Source organism: Mustelus asterias, chromosome 3, assembly GCF_964213995.1.
Source record: "Mustelus asterias chromosome 3, sMusAst1.hap1.1, whole genome shotgun sequence".
NCBI lineage: Eukaryota > Metazoa > Chordata > Chondrichthyes > Carcharhiniformes > Triakidae > Mustelus > Mustelus asterias.
In genome coordinates, this window is record NC_135803.1 from 25,050,376 (window position 1) to 25,071,828 (window position 21,453).

The following is a 21,453-nucleotide window of genomic DNA, read 5'->3' on the forward strand; positions in this document are numbered from 1 at the left end:
GTGACATTCCCATCCCATGGATAAATAAAATGAAATGTAGAGTCCATGATTGTGTGGTTTCTTGCTGGCTGTAATACATTTTACATCCTTTTCTCATCTATATTTTATGCATTCTTATTATTGCACTTAAAAACATTTTTGAAATCAGATATATTAACAGTTCAGTGGGAAAATGGAGGAGTCTAAAATTTTCTGTCAGCATAAAAGAGCAACGGCAGCAAATTTCTAATATCAGCCAGGAATGTTAATGTCTTCACATATTAGCCAGTTCCTTGGCTTTTGGTTAGGTATTTCCTCAGCGTGGGTCTTGTGTCCCACCAGGGGACGTAATTTTGCCTCATTAATGGCGGGAAACGCACTTGCGCATGTGAATGTGGTTTCCAGCACATTTTTTGTGAAGATTTAGCAATGGACCTGGAGGAGCTCTGAGTAAATTCCCAACCCAACAAAACTACTGAATGAAGATCGTGGATCAATAGCACTATTATACTCAAGTAATTTCACCAGGGCAATTAAACCAACAGATTGGAAACTTAAGTGGGAAGCACTTCATATTGTAACAGTGGCACATTGCTTGTTTGTTGTGTCAAGAGGTTGCAGTGAAAAAGTTTGAGGGGGGAGTTGGTTCCAGTTTTCTTTGCACATGCCAAGTTTTTTCACAGTTAGGGATGTGTATAATGTTCCATTCGCACCAAGCTTGGAGATAAAGACCAACAAGAGCAGGGAAGGACTGACTGTAATATCAGGTGGCATGCATGGTATTCCATCAAGTCCTGCTCCTGTGCCACACAGCAGGTCACCTGTATTACGCAGGGTAATCTGACTACAGCAGTGGGGATTTACCTGAGGAAACTGAGGGTTAGAAGGAGTTGTCAAATTGAGCCATCTCCTTTGGGTAGGTCGTGCCTCAAACCTTATTGAGTTCTTTGAGAAGGTGACCAAAGAGGTGGGTGAGGGTAAAGCGGTTGATGTGGTGTATATGGATTTCAGCAAAGCGTTTGATAAGGTTCCCCATGGTAAGCTTTTGCAGAAAATACAGACACATGGGATTGAGGGTGATTTAGTGGTTTGGATCAGGAATTGGCTAGCTGTAAGAAGACAGAGGGTGGTGGTTGATGGGAAATGTTCATCCTGGAGTTCAGTTACGAGTGGTGTACCGCAAGGATTTGTTTTGGGGCCACTGCTGTTTGTCATTTTTATTAATGACCTGGATGACGGCGTGGAAGGATGGATTAGTAAATTTGCGGATGACACTAAGGTCGGTGGAGTTGTGGACAGTGCGGAAGGTTGTTGCAGGTTACAGAGGGACATAGATAAGCTGCAGTGCTGGGCTGAGAGGTGGCAAATGGAGTTCAATGCAGAAAAGTGTGAGGTGATTCACTTTGGAAGGAGTAACAGGAATACAGAGTACTGGGCTAATGGTAAGATACTTGGTAGTGTGGATGAACAGAGGGATCTGGATGTCCATGTGCATAGATCCCTGAAAGTTGGCACCCAGGTTGATAGGGTTGTTAAGAAGGCATACGGTGTGTTAGCTTTTATTGGTAGAGGGATTGAGTTTCGGAGCCAGGAGGTCATGCTGCAACTGTACAAAACTCTGGTGCGGCCGCATTTGGAGTATTGCGTACAGTTCTGGTCGCCGTATTATGGGAAAGATGTGGAAGTGTTGGAAAGGGTGCAGAGGAGATTTACCAGGATGTTGCCTGGCATGGTGGGAAAATCGTATGAGGAAAGGCTGAGGGGCTTGAGGTTGTTTTCGTTGGAGAGAAGAAGGTTAAGAGGTGACTTAATAGAGGCATACAAGATGATCAGAGGATTAGATAGGGTGGATAGTGAGAGCCTTTTTCCTCTGATGGTGTTGGCTAGCACGAGGGGACATAGCTTTAAATTGAGGGGTGAGAGATATAGGACAGATGTTAGAGGTAGGTTCTTTACTCAGAGAGTAGTAAGGGCGTGGAATGCTCTGCCTGCAGCAGTCGTGGACTCGTCAACATTAAGAGCATTCAAATGGTTATTGGATAAACATATGGATGATATTGGAATAGTGTAGATTAGAGGGGCTTTAGATTGGTTCCACTGGTCGGCGCAACATCGAGGGCCGAAGGGCCTGTACTGTGCTGTTATGTTCTATGTTCTAACTGCTCCTTAAACCACAGAACACTAAAGGAATATTGCATTGTTCAAATGCTGTCTTTTGGATAACAAGTTAAACATTGGCATCTTCTGCAGTGTAAAAAGTGTAAAAGTGCCATTGCTCTATGTGGGGGAGAATAGCAGTGTTCTCTTATCTTGACCAATGCTGGTCCCCCAACCCACACGATTAAAAATACACAAACTGCTCATCTATGTTATTGCTGCCTGTGGGACTTTGCTGTTTGCAAATTGATTGCCCGTTTTGCCTACAAAACATCGTTGGCTGCACTTCGAAAGTAATTTATTAGTTTTAATGGACTTTACGATATCCTGGGCATGTGTTGCCCGTGAGTCAATTCCTGACTATCAACATTATGGCGGGTCATACATCAGTAGCTTAACTGGATCAGCCATATTGACCTGACAACTTGATGATCCTCTAGATTGTGGGAAAGCCAACAATTCTGTCACCTTCCGACATTCTTCTGGTTGGTCAGTTGTGAAAGCACTGGGATCGGTTGTCCTGCTGAACCTAGTAACTCCTTCATCTGTCAATAACAAACTGGCTGACAATACTGAGGCTGGAAAGAGCCTGATGTATAACAATTGAGGGCCAATCTGACTATAACTGCCCAGGATATCGTAAAGTCCATTAAAACTAATAAATTGCTTTCGAAGTGTAGCCACTGATGTTTTTTGGGCAAACCCGGGCAGTCCATTTGCAAACCAAGTCCCACAAGCGGCATTAATATGGATAACCAATTAGTCTATTTTTGATAGTGTGGGTTGAGGGATCAGTGTTGGTCAACATTCTAGAAGAACACTACTGCTCTCCTTCATGTAGAGCAATGGCACTTTTACACTAAGTGGGGAATTGGTTAGGTCAGTTGGTTGGACGGTTTGTGATGCAAAGCGACGCCAACAGTACGGTTTCAATTTCCATACCAGCTGAGGTTATTCATGAGGGCCCCACCTGAGGTGCGGTGATCCTTAGATTAATTCACCACCAGTCAACTCTTTCCCCCCCCACAAAAGGGGAGAGTAGCCTATGGTCATCTGGGACAATGGTGACTTTATCTTCCCTTAGTACTGCATTAAGGACCTCACGCACCCCGGACATTCTCTCTTCCACCTTCTTCCGTTGGGGAAAAAGATACAAAAGTCTGAGATCACGTACCAACTGACTCAAGTACAGCTTCTTCCCTGCTGCTGTCAGACGTTTGAATGGACTTACCCTGTATTAAGTTGATCTTTCTCTACACCCTAGCTATGACTGTAAACACTACATTCGGCACTCTCTCATTTCCTTCTCCATGAACGGTATGTTTTGTCTGTATAGCGTGCAAGAAACAATACTTTTCACTATGTTAATACATCTGACAATAATAAATCAAATCAAATCATTGAAGTGATGGGCTAGCTTACGTGTTTAGCTTTTAGAGTTTTAACACACAACCTACAGCTTCAAATACAAGAGTGTTGTCAAAGCTGAGACTCACAGGTTAGTGGCTCTGGTATTTTAGGTTCCTGACAGTATTTCTAGATGGCAGAGCATGAATGCAACTGCTTATGCGGAGTTCTGCTTTAACTGCGTAATGAAATGAGGAACGATCAGAGTAAACCTTCTTGATTAAGTTCTGGGTGCCAAGCTCTTAGATGTAACTCTGCATCTTGAGTCGCACTCCCCATAAGTTTGGCAATCAAGAAACTAAGCCTAGCTGTGTGTGAAGCAACAAGTTATTGAGCCACACAATTTGATGATGGATTACTCCAGAGCTTTAAGATTTGATACTGAAGCTTTTTTTCTCCCCGCCTCTTAAATTGTTTTTCATTAATTTTCTTGAAAGGAATGTTTCTTAAAACATTTTTTCACTCAGTTTCATTAAGCTCCGGAGTCACGTTTAAATCTAAGATTAGGTGCTCACATTTTTCGTTGCAGTTTTTTTTTTGTTCTTGTTAATTTTGCATAACGTTTTTAAACATCACAAAGATTACAGAGATAAAAATCTTCCCAGTTCACTTCAGCTTTCTCTCCCCACCCCACCCCCCTCCCCCCACCCCCTTTGTAAATGGTAACAGGAATAATAGAAAATATCAAAGCTGAAATATGCAAGATGAAATTTGATTAAATTAACATTACGTGCACATTAAAACTTCTCTTGGTGATCGGGCTTTTTCTCCTGCCAACATCTGGCCTCAACATGTAACAATGCAGGAAGTTGGTAAAGAAAGACGAGGTCAGGGGGTCATGCAATGTTTCCTTTCTAACTCCTGCACTTTCAGCTGCTTTTGATGGATATTTTATCCTCTGCAAATTACTGCATTTGAAAGTGTAATTAGCGATTTTGTTTTCTTAATCATCTAGCCTTATTCTTTTGGTACAGAGCCAGTTCTACATCGTTTGTGACAGACCTGCAAGCTGGCAGTTTGAACTATACTCCATCATACCCCCTTCATGTCTGTCCAAATCTCATTATTGTCACACATTGATAAGGGGCGACTAAATATGGAATGATTTTCTCAGCAGATGTGATGCAAAAATAAATAATAAGGATTTTTTTTTCTCCCCTCTGTCTTTCCTATCTTCACTAATTGCTGGAGATACTACCACACTGACTTCCACTAATGTTCTTTTACAGTCTGATTATACAGCAAATAGTGGTCAGATAGGAAACACAATAGAGAATAGTTGGATAGCGAAGAAAAACAGTGGATGTCTGGGAGATAGGTATGTTCTCCTTTGGGAAACATAAAGGGGACGTACAGAGGAACACCGAGAGATTGCAGTTTCTTTTACCCGAAGGAGCAGTTGGATGCAGAGAAACAGGGCAAGATGGGGGATATGCATTCAGAACAGAGGGATTTAAGGAGTACAGTCTAGAATAGACAAATAGTATTTAGTTTCATGCTAGCAAGATCTGTTCTCAATATTGCCTTAAATGTAAGAGAATTGTACTGCTCTTTTACTCTTTTATACTGAATGATTCTTATAGTGGGATATTCTTAGAATTACAGATTAGTGTTGAGTCTTCCACATTCCATGTGCTGTCATGTAGTTTATTACAGATTTAAGGCTCATATCCTTTAATACGGTCGTGTAGATTTTTTTTGCTTGTTAAGTCATACATGTTTGATGGACTTTTGTGTAGTTGCAGAAATATTTTATGGAGAAGAATTAAACAGAAGTAACATTACTTGGGAGACTCTAATGAAGATGCACTGCCTCAGTTTCATTGATTCTCTGATAAGTGTCATAAGTGGGCTAGGTTGAGGATATGCAGGAGGGTAGTATTCATTGATAAGAAATTTTGTGCATTTTTCAAAAGGAGAGCCATTGACTATTCTCCAGCTATATCATCAATGGCTTGTCTTCCAAGCATCTGAATTACTTGAGGTAGATTCTATGGGCACGGCTTAAGACTTCATCCTACCTGATTTTTGGCCAGGCGAGGTGGTAAGATCGGGCAGGAGGTGAAAAATTAGGTTCGTGCCTGGTTTCTCACCTCCCCCAATCGTACCAGCACTCTTTTGCCAATTTGTATATTAATAACGTGCTTTGCATGAGCTCAGGCTCCACCCCCCTCCTCCTCCTGGCGAGAATTGCATCCTGTCACTTTTCTTTGCACTAAGTGCCATAAAATTGCATTTTTCAAACTCGCCCAGTAACCAAGTCTGAAACTCTTGTTCGGCATTTAGAATTTTTTTCATAATGTCTTTCATCATTTGCAACAATCTCACTCATAATTTGTCTTAGCTGGCAGAATCAGGAATGTTGGCAGAAGTTAATCCCTGCGCAGAGGGTTGATGTTCTGTGTCCATCCTTCACTTCATGCTGAACATTCTCAGGTTTGGATATCCACAATACCAGGCTCCTGTCTCTGTTGCCTCTGTGGGGCAGCTCTCTGCACTGGCCAGGCTATGGTTCCTTTTCAATACACCATGGTCTGAGCTGAATCTGTTCAATCTTGTCAGAATTCCAACTGTAATAATACTGAACATGATCTATTCTGTGTATACTTGTAGCTTCAGACTCTTCAATCTAACAGTAAAACATTAAAGGCACCCCAAAAATGTTGATAACTCTCTTGCACTTAATAGCTACTGATCTCCTTACAGTGAAGCAGGGCAGAGGAATGAGAATTTTGTAATAAATCAACAGCACTGCAAATAAAATTCAACTTTAATGTTTATACGTATAAGTCACCTCAATGAAATCAACATGATCTGTTGATGAGAATTGAAACGTGCTTTTTAGTTCTTTTGAGATCTAAACAGTGAATTCAACTGACTTTAATAATCAGTCAGTATTAATATGCTTTTGGAAACCATTCTAACCTGTACATAAACTCAGCGAACATGCAATCACATCACACAGAGTACACATGTTGCACATGGTTTATATCATAGAGAAGTAGTCATTAAGCTGAATGCCTGGCCTCAGTATTCGTATGGATTGACTCCCATGATTAATCTTCTCCATTCTGCTGCTTCCCTCTAACTTTGCCTCCACAAATGGATATATCATCTATTTTTTTTTTATTCCAAAAATATCATTTCCTGCCTTTTGTACTGAGCCTAATCTGTAAACCAATTATTGTAATTGTCTCTGTGGTTGGCAGAGAAAGACTGATGTTGGTGGAGATGCACGATTTGGACTGGTGTTTCGAGACTGACAAAAGAACACGTCTTGGATTTGCAATCAGTGAATCATTTGTCCTTGTGGTTTCAGACGATTTACCAAATAATGCTTTTCCTGCAGATTTGAGGCGTCTGATAACAGCTGATGTCACCGTGATATCTGTAAACTGTACCACATTCTGCTGGCCATACTCCCTGGGCTATTTGGATTGGCTGTCACTAGGAAGTATATTTATATCCGAGTATAAATAGTCGGTGAATTTCCCCATTGCTCCTAACATTCAAACTTCCCTTTCAAAAAATAAAGACACTCTACAATGCAGTTATCGGCATTTTAAAGTTCTGCTTTTCTGATTTGTAGGTTTTTTTTAAATTTCCTTACAAGAACATAAGGCTTTTCAGGAAAATGCCATTTTGATTTTCAGGCAGTAATATACATTTGGTATACATTGATCATTAAGGTCCGAGCATGGGGGAGGTCCTCAGCTAAGATGATAAAGTTATCAATGTGATTGTGAGCTAACTGTCTATACTGTAAAAAAAGAAATGGGGGAAATTCAGCATGGAGAGGATGAAAGCAAATTACTGCGGATGCTGGAATCTGAAACTAAAAGAGAAAATACTGGAAAATCTCAGCAGGTCTGGCAGCATCTGTAAGGAGAGAAAAGAGCTGACGTTTCGAGTCCAGATGACCCTTTGTCACAGCTTTGACAAAGGCTCATCTGGACTCGAAACGTCAGTTCTTTTCTCTCCTTACAGATGCTGCCAGACCTGCTGAGATTTTCCAGCATTTTCTCTTTTGGTTTCAGCATGAAGCGAATCAGTTTGTGTTTTGTGAAGTTTGGAAAAAAAAACGTGTTCATGACTTGCTCAACTATGTAACAACTTCATTTGAAGGACGCTGAATGCAGTATGGGTGAGAGGGTACATGTGGTAGAAAAAAGACATAATCACAAGGTTTGCAGTGTAACTAAAAAGACTGTTAAATGACTATTTTGAGTAACTTGGATGTATAGAAGCTGTAATAACATGCTTTCATGTTACTACTTGGGTCCCGGGAGGACATTACTCAAAAAGTTATCTCGCAATCTGCCATTGTTCTTATGGTAGGTCAACAGCTAAATTGAAGTCCAAAGTAGGAAAAAAAGTGAAGTGGATCATTGTTTTTCCTTAATTGCTACCATTCTACTGTTTTCATGAACAACAGCTTCCTATGCGACCTCCTAAGCAGCGGAAAGCAAATAGGCCTGGGACACCTAATACATCCATTCAGCACTTCTGTGTATGTGCATTATGGCTGGTTGATTCCTGAGAGTACACTGGAGTTTGTGCCCTGACATGTGCACATCAAATCATAAAGCTGCCTTCAGCCAGGTCCAGGAAGCGTGGAATCCAGTGGCAGCACACCAGACCCGCAAAATTGTCAGGATTGCAACCATGTGAGATTCTGGTGTTGCACGTGCTGTGCTGCCCTGATTGTTAATCTCTTTCTGGATTAATAATCAGCCTTTGTGATACTCAACAGTGTCCAGAATTCCAACCAAACTTGGTAATGAAAAGGGAGAGTTGAACTGTGCTTCAAACAAATCAGGCTGTCAAGCTGTGGGATTCCTACTACATATGTATGTGTGCTTCATGAAGCGATCTGGGCAATTGTAACTGTCTCTGTGCATGCCTTTGCATATTTATATTGGTGAATATATTGCGCATATATATTCCCTGGAATTTAGAAGGAGTGGCTTGATCGAAGTTTTCGAGCTGTTATGGGGAATTTCCAACTCTTAGTCCCTGGTGAAATGGCGGGACCTGTGGTGGGTCAGGAACCACATTGCCACGGGAACAAGCTTTGCTACGGTTCTTTAACTCAGCCACTGCATTAACATCCTGCTTCCAGATCTCCCAACCAATCAGAAAGGGTAGGGGGAATGTTATGCCAAATCTGTCAAATGAAAAGTGTCTACTTAGAGAGACTTCTCATGTGTCAGAGAGTTTCAACTGGATTTGGATTTCTGAGGCTGCAACAAAGACAAGAATGGAGGAGAGACCTCTCGCATTTATAAACGACAGTCACAAATTATAAAACCCCTACCGTGCAGAAGGAGGCCATTCGGCCCATCGAGTCTGCACCGACCACAATCCCACCCAGGCCCTATTCCCGTAACCCCATTAATTTTCCCTGCTAAACTCCTGACACTAGGGTCAATTTAGCATTGCCAATTCACCTAACCCACACGCCTTTAGAGTGTGGGAGGAAACCAGTGCACCCTGAGGAAACCTATGCAGACACGGGGAGAATGTGCAAACTTCACACGGACAGTGACCCGAGGTCGGAATTGAACCCAACTCCCTGGCGCTGTGAGGCAGCAGTGCTAACCACTGTGCCACCCAAATGTTATCCTTCTTACCACTTCACACAAGCCACTTTTAGCACTTAATTCTCTGCAATCTCTCCTTGCCGGAAAAGAGAGCACACGACTTTGGGGAATGGCAGATATTAGGGTGAGGTTGGCAGGGGTTGGTGGGGAGGTTGCATTGAAGTGACGGCCAAGTCTGCAGCCACTGGCAATGCGCAGCCACTGGCAATGCACAGCCACTTGGTCCACTAGGAAGGAGATCACATTCAGGGAGCTGCACATGTCAGTGATGACTTGCAGTGAGCTTCCTGAGCCATTAGTGATTACATGTTGTGAAGAATTTTCCTTCTGAGCTGTGTGGCCATGTGGCAAGCTACAAGTTCCCACATGCACATGTCAGCTCTTTAGAATCATTGTGCAGTAAAGCCAATCAAAAATAACTTGAAGGAGTTGCACACTTAGAACATCTGTGGATTGAAACAAACTATATTGGTGACATTGAGAGTGCGGATCCACTGCCTGTAGATCCTGTGATGAAGGGCAAGCAAGGGGTGGGCGTGTGTCTCATCTCCTTAGAGTTGCATCTCTGGGTCCATCTCTGTCCTGCAGAGCAGCTTTAAAGTTTATTTATTAGTGTCACAAGTAGGCTTACAGTAACACTACAATGAAGTTACTGTGAAAATCCCCTCGTCGCCACACTCCGGCACAGAGGGAGAATTTAGCATAGCCAATGCACCTAACTAGCACGTCTTCTGGACGGTGGGAGGAAACCCATGCAGACACTGGGAGAACGTGTTGACTCCACACAAACAATGACCCAAGCTGGGAATCGAACCCAGGTCCCTGGCGCTGTGAGGCAGCAGTGCTAACCACTGTGCCACTGAGCAGATAGTAGCTAATGGCACTGATATTTGTATTGCTCCTCCTGCAGTTGCTTTTGTTGTAGCTGCTCCTCTTGTTCCTCATCAGAGGTGCAAGGTAGAGATGTACAAGTTGCTCCATTGCTGTGGTGAAGGCTGGCAGCAGGGCAAGGCGGGTCAACAGTGTTCCAATTCTGCCTCCTATATCACAAACTTTGAGAAGTGAAACTGAAGAGTGCCAATGATAGACAACTAACAGAAGAAGTGCTGTGTTTCAAACCTCTATTAATGATACTTTTAATGGTTTGTATGATTGAGTCTGGCGGTGAATTACTCGCTGCAGGATTTCTAGCCTCTTACCTGCTCATTAACATACAGCTCATTGATGCTGTGCAAAGTGTATACTGACCATGGAGTCAAGTGTGTACTTGACATGGAAAGGTCAAGAGATGGTATGGAAAGTATGAGTGGGTAGGAAGCATGAGTTTGCATGGAGGGAATGGATGTGGCATGCGGAACAGGTGAGGTTGGGGTGCGTGAAAGCGAGAGGGCTTAACAGTCTTTAATACAGCTGGAAGGAACAAAGTCCCAGGTAACCAAGGCAAGCCTTCTAACAAGTCCACCTCCTCAGTCAGCTGTCTCATAGTCACCTAGGCTCTGCTTTCAGAGTTGGTGAGCCTGACTCCACTCCACCCTCCCTTCCCCTTCCGCCATGCCCCAGAGTGAAAATTGTGACATCTGAAGGACTTTCTATCAAGGCAGGTCCGGCAACTCAGTAAACTTCCTGACTTGAGCTATCCGTTGTGAAGGTGTGCATAAATATTTGCATATATCTCAACATGAGTACATTAATGCTCATGCACATTTTCATATGCAAGTATTTTTAAGTAAGTAACTACAGATATCATGTGCATATATTTAGGTAGGCATATATACTTGCATGAATATCTCTATATCACAGTGTGAATGTATGCATTAGCTCTGCTTGTGTGTGTAGAAGTGGAAGTGTGAATGTTTGTGTCTCTGTGCTGTTATATCCAGCACCTGGTAACAGTTAGTGTGATTTTAATGAATCTTAAGCACACCGAGTTGGAACAAGCATTCTGTAAGTATGTTGGGCTCTTTGTATTCTCTAAAGTGAGAGTCAGTCTAATGATTTCTTGAGTAAAATCCAAACATATGGTTGCAATCATATTATAGACTGTTTTTATCTATTTGTGTAAAAGGTTGCAGAGCAACAGAATGATAACTGATTAATATATGAAAAACGGTAGCATTACTGCCTGACTGAGACCCTGATAGAATGTTTAGCTGGTAAATAAATGTGTCCGGAACGTTGCTGAAAAAAAAACACCAACAGCCAACTGATAGTGAGAGAACAAAATCAAACAAAAACACATGTGAATATGAATCCTAAAGTGTCTAGTGTGTTACAATTATACTGGTAGCCAGACTAACTGGCATATGTTCTATGGTTTCAAACTGCAGTTTACCTATAGACAAACGCAAGGATGTGAATATGTGTGTTATTGGTCTTTCAATTTTGTCAATATAATTATATAATTGTTGGAGCAAGTTATATTAAATAAATGATGCAGACAAAGTAAATAAATAGTAGATATGAACCTGTTCACTATCCAAATGATCACTCACCTCAGTAAAAGCAACATTTACAATTCTCCTTTCAACTCATGCCACAAAATAATACACAAGGTGATATTCACAATGGTCCTATAGTGCAGTGGTCACGTTCCTACGCATGAACCTGGGGCTTCTGGACCAAGTTCCACTTCAGGACTTGACGGTTACGGGAGGTGCTTTCATCACTTGGTCAAATAGGTTGATGATCAACCTGTAAAACCTTCCAATACCCCTGATGGCAGGTGGTAAGACTGGGAGAGTTTTCTTGTCAGCCATAGTGCAAAAGACAATGGCAAACCACTCCAGTCCTTTGCCAAGCACAACCATATACTGATCCAGTCAAAGTCCATGGTTACCAGTGTCATCTTCGGGCATGGTACCTAAAAGAGGAGGAGGATATTCATGCTATTTACTCTATTGTCATCATTACTTACTTTAAATCATGTGAAGGTTCACAGTGCTAAATTATTCCAGTAGGTTGGTGGGCTATTGGAAACAGCAGAAGTATTGAAATTACACAGTAGGATTGTCAACATCAGAAAACTGGGTAGACATGTTTGTTTGAGGCATAGATCCTTTATCAAAATAAAAATTGGATCTGTATGAAAAATCTAATTTTTTGAGCATGAGTGAATTGTTGGGATGAGGTTTGTGGTGGTCTTGATTTGGGGAATTCTATTACTTTGATCTTTTGTGTTGAAATTGAATTTTTTAAAGCCAGGCACCTATTGGAAGTTGCCATCTTGTGGCGGCTGTTAGCACGACAAGTGACATTTAAATAGTTTACCGTATTCCATTAGCAGAATCCAAAATATGGGTAGGAATGTTTTCAATTTTTGCATTTACATTATTATTCCCTTGTATCTCTCCTTTACCCCATTTAACCCCACCTTGCATGTCATAAATCTGCCTCATAACAGCTGTATACGTTCAGTGGGTTAGAAATGTGAAGTTGTGATATGCTGAACCCAATAGCATTCAAAACCGCCGCAGAGATACTTTGCCTTAGAACAAAGAACAATACAGCACAGGAACAGGCCCTTCGGCTCTTCAAGCTCGCGCCGTTCCCTGGTCCAGACTAGACCATTCTTTTGTATCCCTCCATTCCCACTCCGTTCACATGGCTATCTAGATAGGTCTTAAACGTTCCCAGTGTGTCCGCCTCCACCACCTTGCTCGGCAGCGCATTCCAGGCCCCCACCACCCTCTGCGTATAATATGTCCTTCTGATATCCGTGTTAAACCTCCTCCCCCCCCCCCCCCCCCCCCCCCCCACCTTGAACCTATGACCCCTCGTGAACGTCACCACCAACCTGGGAAAAAGCTTTCTAGTGTTTACCCTATCTATGCCTTTCATAATTTTATACACCTCTATTAGGTCACCCCTCATCCTCCGTCTTTCCAGTGAGAACAACCCCAGTTTACCCAATCTCTCCTCATAACTAAGCCCTTCCATACCAGGCAACATCCTGGTAAACCTCCTCTGCACTCTCTCTAAAGCCTCCACGTCCTTCCGGTAGTGTGGCGACCAGAACTGGGCGCAGTATTCCAAATGCGGCCGAACCAACGTTCTATACAACCGCAACATCAGACCCCAACTTTTATACTCTATGCCCTGTCCTATAAAGGCAAGCATGCCATATGCCTTATTCACTACCTTCTCCACCTGTGACGTCACCTTCAAGGATCTGTGGACTTGCACACTCAGGTCCCTCTGCGTATCTACACCCTTTATGGTTCTGCCTTCTTGATTATGTGATCCCATTTTGCACTGAGCAAGAATTTTCAATTCATTGCTTGGGCTTGTTCATCATCTGGCCATGATAGAAACTTAACTGGAAATTAAAACTGGCCGGTTTCTATAAGGTCCAGCTCATGCAACTTGCCAGTTGTTCTCCCAGGCAGAGAGTTCAAAAACCAATCATATCAACCTCAGCAGAGGACACTACTTATCCTGATAGTCCCATTTACCTCCTTTAATATTTTTACACCCCAAATTCCTAAATGTCTTGAATGATGTTTTCAGTAGTCAATGGTGTAACAGACATTGGCAGACTAGAATTGTACGAAATGCTACTTTTATAAATACATGTTTCAATACTCCTCAATCCATGGAAAATATCAGGCTATACATATTAAGTATTAGAGAAAGGACAAAAAATGTCCTGCAACCTTTCCCTTTTTGCTTTGTGTACCAATTCTAAATTCATCCCTTTTCATTAATTTATTAATCGATAGAAGTATATCAAATTCTTTCAAAGCTTTGTAAAATTTCTGTTATATTTCACCATCACTATTTTTGCACCAGTAATAGTTTTCTTTTGTTCCAAATCTTGCATCATAATTATATCTCGTCCTTTGATATCATCCCATTAAATCTATGTTGTGCCTTTTCCATGGCTCCGAAGTCTTTCTATAACAGGAGATCAAAAACAGAGATCGAGAACTGCACACACTACTCCAAATGTGACTCAACTGATTCATTGCCGCCTCACTATTAAATATTCAGATCATGACCATATAATCCAATATCCCACTTGCCCTATCTTTTTCACCAATAATCACCAGGTTATTAATGGACTCTGCATCTTTTCTCCTACATTTCTTAGTTCCTCTATTTAGTCAGAAGGTTAACATTGAATTTATATTTCCTTTCTTTTTCCCAAAAAGTAACCTTGAACTGTATTTGCCACATATTTGCCCGTTCCCATAAACTACTTCTTCCTGCTGTGTCCTGTATTCTTTCTCAGTTCGCCATGTTCTCTCATGTGGTGTCGTCAGCAAATCTTAGTCTTTCCGCACCCATGGCCAAATATTTATTGTATGTGAACAAATCACTGGTTAAACATTTATGTATGTTGACAAGAGGGGCCTCAACACTGATCTTTGTGACATAGCACTAACAATGTGTTGCCAAAGTGATAAATATCCATTTACTTCTTCTATCCATTAATCACTTCTCTCTCCATGCTGCCACTTTATCTTAATCCCATCTTTGCAATAAGTTCCTCATATGGCAATTCATCAAATGCTATGTAAGATTCCAGATATGGTATATCTATTTCCTCCCTTTGGTGTACTTCAGAAATCTCCCTTGCGAAGCAGCTGAGTGATAGAAGTAGGATTAAAAGCCAAACAATTTTTTTAAAAAAGGAGGCCTTCACCTTAGAAAAATTTCCATCATAAAGTCTTTCGGAACCTCTTGATAATTATTTGATTGAGTACGATCATTTACTTGTGCCAGTAATACTGAGGCCGAGTGCTGGGGTGAGAGACCACTCATGCCTTGTTTATCTCTTCCTGCAGAATCAATGGAAGACACAGTGAGGAGGAGAAGGCCCCTGTGACGAGCCAGAAAACTCATGAACTGGATGACGATGAAGAGGAGGAAGACGTGGAACTGGAAGAAGAGGAAGGAGGACGTAACATGCTGCGAAAGCCGGCCAATAATCCAATTGCTTTTAAATTGGATGGAGGAAACCAAGATGGAATTGAATATGATGAGCTGAGGAAGCCGGAGCAGAACAACAAGGAATCTCCCAGCAGGTTGGAAGATATGTTTATCGGACAGTAAGGATACTTCAGTTGCAAGAAATAAAAGAACTAACTTCACATAGTAAATCAAAGATAAAGGTTTAATAAAGAAACTCAGGCCACACGAGCTCCCCACAATCCCCATCTGCTTTCTCTTTATACTGGTCAGCTGACCACCACATTATTTTGCCATTGGTTACATTGTCTACTGGGTCAGCTGACCAGCTGACCCTCACAGCATGTTACCACTGGTTACATAATGACAGATTCCAGTGTTCTCATTGGTTACATTATGACAATACAGTGCAAGTGGGACATAAGCTGGAATTTTCCGACCGTTCACGCCAGCGGGATTTTCCCATCCTGCTGCAGTGAACGGAGATTTGGCTTTCTGCCTAATTCTTCGCTGCAGCGGGAACGTGGCATGAACAGACGGTAAAATCGCGCCCCTAGTGTCCAATGGCACTCCAATTAATCCTTCTGTTGAAGACTGATTTTGTAGGCCATCCCCTGGCTGTTGATTAGATACCTTCTGGGCAAGGGGGTATTTGCAGAGGGTGATCATGTAAAGAAAAACAGATCACGACTTGCACACAGCTGAAATATAAACCATACTCTAAAGATAGCACACAGTTAAATATTTTACAAGCCTTTTGATTTTTCTGCTGCCTGGAGGGAACATGGGCCTTCTTTCACAGGCCCCTTGGACTGCAGATAGATTGAAACCCATTGCTTGAAGTAATGGAACTCATTTCTGCTCATTTTAAATATTACTAATGGCCTGTCAATAGTTATTCTGAGGTAGGAGGGTTAGTTTTAATCTGTTCCTCTTGGTGTGAATCTGACTTGATGCAATCTGCCGATGGTAAAGTAGGAGGTGGGTTCATAAGATATAGGAGCAGAATTAGGCCATTCGGCCCACCGAATCTGCTCTGCCATTCGATCATGGCTGATATGCTCCTCATCCCCACTTTCCTGCCTTCTCCCCATGACCCTTCAACCCATTACCAATTAAAAATCTAACTCCTCCTTAAATTTACTCACTGTCTCAGCATCCACCGCACATTGGGGTAACGAATACCATAGATTCACAACCCTTTGGGAGAAGTAGTTTTTCCTCAACTCTGTGTTAAATTTGCTACCCCTTATTCTAAGACTAGGATGGGCGGCACGGTAGCACAGTGGTTAGCACTGCTGCTTCACAGCTCCAGGGACCTGGGTTCGAATCCCGGCTCGGGTCACTGTCTGTGCGGAGTTTGCACATTCTCCCTGTGTCTGCGTGGGTTTCCTCCGGGTGCTCCGGTTTCCTCCCACAGTCCAAAGATGTGCGGGCTAGGTTGATTGGCCATTCTAAATTGCCCCTTAGTGTCCCGGGATGTATAGGTTAGAGGGATTAGTGGGTAAAATATGTAGGGATATGGGGATAGGGCCTGGGTGGGATTGTGGTTGGTGCAGACTTGATGGGCTGAATGGCCTCTTTCTGCACTGTAGGATTCTATGATTCTATGACCTCTCGTCCTAGAATGCCCCACAGGAGGAAGCATCCACTGCATGTCTACTTTATCCAGTAAGAAGTTTAACAACACCAAGTTAAAGTCCAACAGGTTTATTTGGTAGCAAAAGCCACACAAGCTTTCGGAGCTGAAGAAGAGGCTTGCAGCTCCGAAAGCTTGTGTGGCTTTTGCTACCAAATAAACCTGTTGGACTTTAACCTGGTGTTGTTAAACTTCTTACTGTGTTTACCCCAGTCCAACGCTGGCATCTCCACATCATGACTACTTTATCCATACATTTTATGATCTCCCCTCAAACTTGCCCCTTTTATACTGATGAATTAGGTTAAAATTAGACCTATCATTTCAACAACAGAACTGAGGTTGGATGGTCTGGGCAGGTTTTGTGACTTATCTATGTTACGCTATTGAAGGAATCTCTAGTCTTCATGTTACATCAAATAAATGATAGTTCATTGTAAACACTAACTTTTAATATTTACACATGTTCTGGTAAGCAGCTTGCTTCGTTCAGTTATGGCAGCAAATGTGAAGTACTATGATTGGAGTAATATGACTCGCTATCAGTTGCTTATATGCGTTGATCAACTGATTTATTTCTCTTTTCAAGTTATAAGCAAGAGGATGTGAGACTTCAAGCCAAGAGTAGCCTTTCTGCCCTGGAACACATCCGGCACTTCACAGACAGCCTCAACACCAGGAAAGCCGAGGGGAATCAGTTCAGTGAGGCCGATCTGACCACGTTTAGCACTACTCACCTGACTGAAGACCTGAAGCAGCCCTTGTACAGGAAATCCAAGTCACAGGTGAGACTGAGGGAGTGAATTCAGCAGTCGGTGGACATGGGAGGCATACTGAGGGTATTGGGTTGGGAGAGGGACCTAAGATTCATAAAATACCTGAAAGTTCCCAGCATGGGCCACTGCAGGCTTATTGGGCCTCTGATTTTAATGCAAACTAGGGGGGGGATTTTCCCATCCTGCCCACCATGGGAATTGTAGCGGGCAGGGGGCAGACCATGCAAAGGTTTGTTGACTTTGGGTGGGATTTTCCGGTTTTGGAGTGAGCACGGCTGGAAAATCGCTCCCTAGAATCTTTCCAACTACATGAAATGATAGGGTGAACAAAGATTGACTTGATAGACTTTTCACACCTATTGTGTGTGTCTGTGTTCATTCAAAGAGAATCTGCAAGTTGTTCATCACAAAGTGTAGAATACACCCTCCTTCCCTGTCCTGGATATGCTGTAAGAGTTTTAACAACACCAGGTTAAAGTCCTCAGGGTTCCTGTTCTTGGTGTGCATGTAGATGGTGTAGTTCCTTTGTCTCGTCTGCTTGGCAGAGTTCTGCAGCTGGTCTGCGTCCTGAGTGCAAGTTGAGAATATGGATTCTATCTTGGTATATGCTGCACAGACAGCAGGAATCCTCAGGGATGTCCCTCAAAAGGGACAGTCTTGACTAGATGCTGCCAAAGAAGCCAACCAGATCAGATATCCCAGCTAAGTTTGATGCTGCTTTCACCTGATGGTCGACCCACTGTCCTCTCCTAGGATTTGCCGGAGAGCAATCATTGGCAGCAGGAATATCCCCCTCCCCAACTGCTTATCAAGATACATCCAACACTGGTGGTGTCCCCCAACCCAGACCAAAATCAGCACAGATCACAGGTCAAACACAAGACCTTCCTAGTCTGGATGACACATTTCTCCACTGGATCAACTCACAGTGGCACGGTGATTAGCACTGCTGCCCCACAGCGCCAGGGTTCGATTCCTGGCTTGGGTCACTGTCTGTGCGGAGTCTGCACATTCTCCTCGTGTCTGCATGGGTTTCCTCCGGGTGCTCCGGTTTCCTTCCATATGGGAATCTGATTGACCGATCCACCTAGATGTGCTGGTTAGGTGGATCGGCCATATTAAATTCTCCCTCCGTGTACGCGCACAGGTGTGGCGACACGGGGATTTTCACAATGACACCATTGCAGTGTTAATGTCAGCCTACTTGTGACACTAATAAATAAATTTTAGTAAACTAAACTCATTGAGGAAGCTGATAGACCGAACTGAGTTTCTCATATTGCGACCTCACAAGGCCCTAAGAGGCCAGTACTATAAACTCCCAATCAAAACTCAAAAAAAGCTCCTGTTCATCAAATTTGACAGCAAAACCGACTGAATAATTTCCCGAAATCCAATCCTGTCACCATCTCCCTACTATCCTGTCCATACACAGAAATATATCAAAGAACTGAAAAAACAGGAACTCTTGAATTGATGCTCTTGTGATGTGTCTTGTGACATTTTACCACGTTAAAGGCCTTTGGGTGGCACGGTGGCACAGTGGTTAGCACTGCTGTCTCACAGCGCCAGGGACCCTAGTTCAATTCCGGCCTCAGAATGTGCGGAGTATGCACATTCTCCCCATGTCTGCGTGGGTTTCCTCCCACAGTCCAAAAACGTGCAGGTTAAGTGGTTTGGCCACACTAAATTTCCCCTTAGTGTCCCAAGTTGTTTACATTAGGAGGGTTAGCGGGGTAAATGTGTAGGGTCACGGGAAACGGCCTCGGTGGGATCCTCTGTCAGAGAGTTGGTGCAGACCCGATGGGCTGAATGGCACTGTAGGGACTCTAAATACAAGCAGTTGTTGTTGTATGCTCGCACCCTCACTAATCAGAAGAGATGTAAAATTTGGCCGGGCAGTGGTGGAAGGTGAGCACGTTTCGCACCTGTCTGAAGACCTGAAGCAGCCCTTGTACAGGAAATCCAAGTCACAGGTGAGACTGAGGGAGTGAATTCAACAGTCGGTAAACACACAGCAAAGATCAGAAAATTAAAATAAACAATGGAAATAAGTAAATAGAGTTTAATTGAAATGCATATGATACCCATTCAAATAAATATCGTCTTCCTGACTTGCATTCCTTTTCTTTCCTTCTCTTGGCAGGCATATGCCATGATGCTGTCTTTGTCCGACAAGGAATCTATCCATTCCGCATCTCTCAATGCTCCCAACATGTGGCACAGCATGCCAAGAGCAGCGACGGAGCCAAGCACCCTCCAGTCAATGAGCCATGTATGACACTTTGCAATAACCGGATGGGACCAAGTCCAGCGTCATACATAGCATGACATTTTCTGTTTTCTTTCATTTTTTTTACCCTTTCCTTTGTGTCTATTTATAGAGAGAGACTCCTGAGCAGAACGCCTTAGAAATCTGCTGGGTCACCCCAATCGGAATTTTGTGACCTTAAACTGACAGTTTTAAAAAAAAAAAAATGAAATTGTATTTATTCTCCTAGTATTTTGTTTTTGCACAGCGAAGGCAGCTGCGTTGTTGTGAGGATCAATGCGACACAGAGTAGTTCGACTTAGGAACTGGGAGCTCACGCCTCCGCGGCAAGAGAGAGAGTCTTCCATTGTACTCACTGGGAGAGGGTTTGACCATTTTCAATGTATCCTAGCACTCGATTTATTGAAACCTAAATCATTTGTATAAAATTCATTTGATGGGGGAAGGAGGGGAGATTGGGTGACATTAGCTCTTCCTGTGTAAATTGCTATTTGCATTATTTTTGTGTTCTTTTAAGCACAAATCAATTATTTTTCTTTGTTGTACAATTCACAATAGAAGATCCCAGTTCCTCACTGAAAAACCAGCAATCTGCTCCCACAAATAAATGTTTCCACCGCACGCCCCCGCCCCCCCCACCCGCCAGCCAACACCCCAGCAAATTTTTCAAATTAACTTTAATTTTAGACAATCATTTTTTTATAACGTTTTATTACAAGTGTGTGTAGCACTGTGCTATTTATTTGTCTGTTTAACGATCTCACACTGTCCAGTCTGCACACAAACATACACACGTACTCACAGGTGCTTTATATCACAGGTTGAGATCTATGATTCCGAGTCTGGGTTAGGGAGGGGACGGGGTGGGGGTGGGGAAGGGAGGGAGGGGGTGGGGGAGGCAAATGGATCTACATGAGTGCCAAATAGTGTTGTAAAAAAAAAAAAAAATCATTCAATCTTATGCGTTTTAATGAATCTGCCTAATGAATAGACTTTACTTAGTTTTTGTTTAATACAATGAGCTGATTCGATTGTATAAGCAGTTATGATCCTTCATTACAGCATGATTCTTCTAATTAGACCTATACCTAATATTTTAAGCTGTTTGTCTGCTTGTGTGGTGTTTTGTTCCAGTAATCCTATTCAGTGGCAGCAATTAAGGTATAAATGTGCCAAACTTATGTTTTAAAAAAACAAAAAAAAATTTACAGATTGTATTTCTTTTATTCCGTCGGTCATGGCGGAGCAGATTCGTTTTTTTTTTGTTTATATCTGATTTTGAATAGCCAGCAAGTTGAGGTACTTTCTCTAAATGCTTTGTACAATGTATCTGTTATGCATTTAAATAAAAATATAATGAGAGGAACAGCTAATAAAAATAAAAGCAAACCTGAGGTCTGTTGGTGCATGTGTTGTCCATCACTGCAAGCTTCTAATGGGGGCCTCACAAGTGTCTTGATTGTGCCAATGCCGGGTAACGAGTGAGGGTGTTGCGGCAACTGGAATTTGATTGCCCCTGTCTATCCTCCTCAGATTATCTCATCCAGGTGACTGTATTGCCGATATTTTACGACATCGCCTGCCCGAGGCTCGTAAGATCCTGCCCAAAGCCAATGGAGAATGCCGTTTTGTGAGCCTCGCCCTCCCCGATTCTGGAGCGGGCTAGGCGGTCAAATTCCAGCACATGTGTTGGGTCACTCTCCAGCAATG

General features: G+C 42.6%; 1 protein-coding gene across 2 annotated transcripts in view; it reads left to right on the forward strand.

Moving 5' to 3' along the window:
* mecom (MDS1 and EVI1 complex locus) overlaps positions 1 to 21,136 on the forward strand; it is a 748,693-nt gene extending 727,557 nt beyond the window's left edge. For both annotated transcript variants that reach the window (XM_078206201.1, XM_078206208.1), the window contains 3 exons: positions 14,933 to 15,172; positions 17,285 to 17,480; positions 19,618 to 21,136. In XM_078206201.1, coding sequence (XP_078062327.1) covers positions 14,933 to 15,172; positions 17,285 to 17,480; positions 19,618 to 19,752 — 571 coding nt within the window. In that variant the 3' untranslated portion in view covers positions 19,753 to 21,136. The remainder of the gene's footprint in view (positions 1 to 14,932; positions 15,173 to 17,284; positions 17,481 to 19,617) is intronic.
* Positions 21,137 to 21,453: the final 317 nt, after the last annotated feature.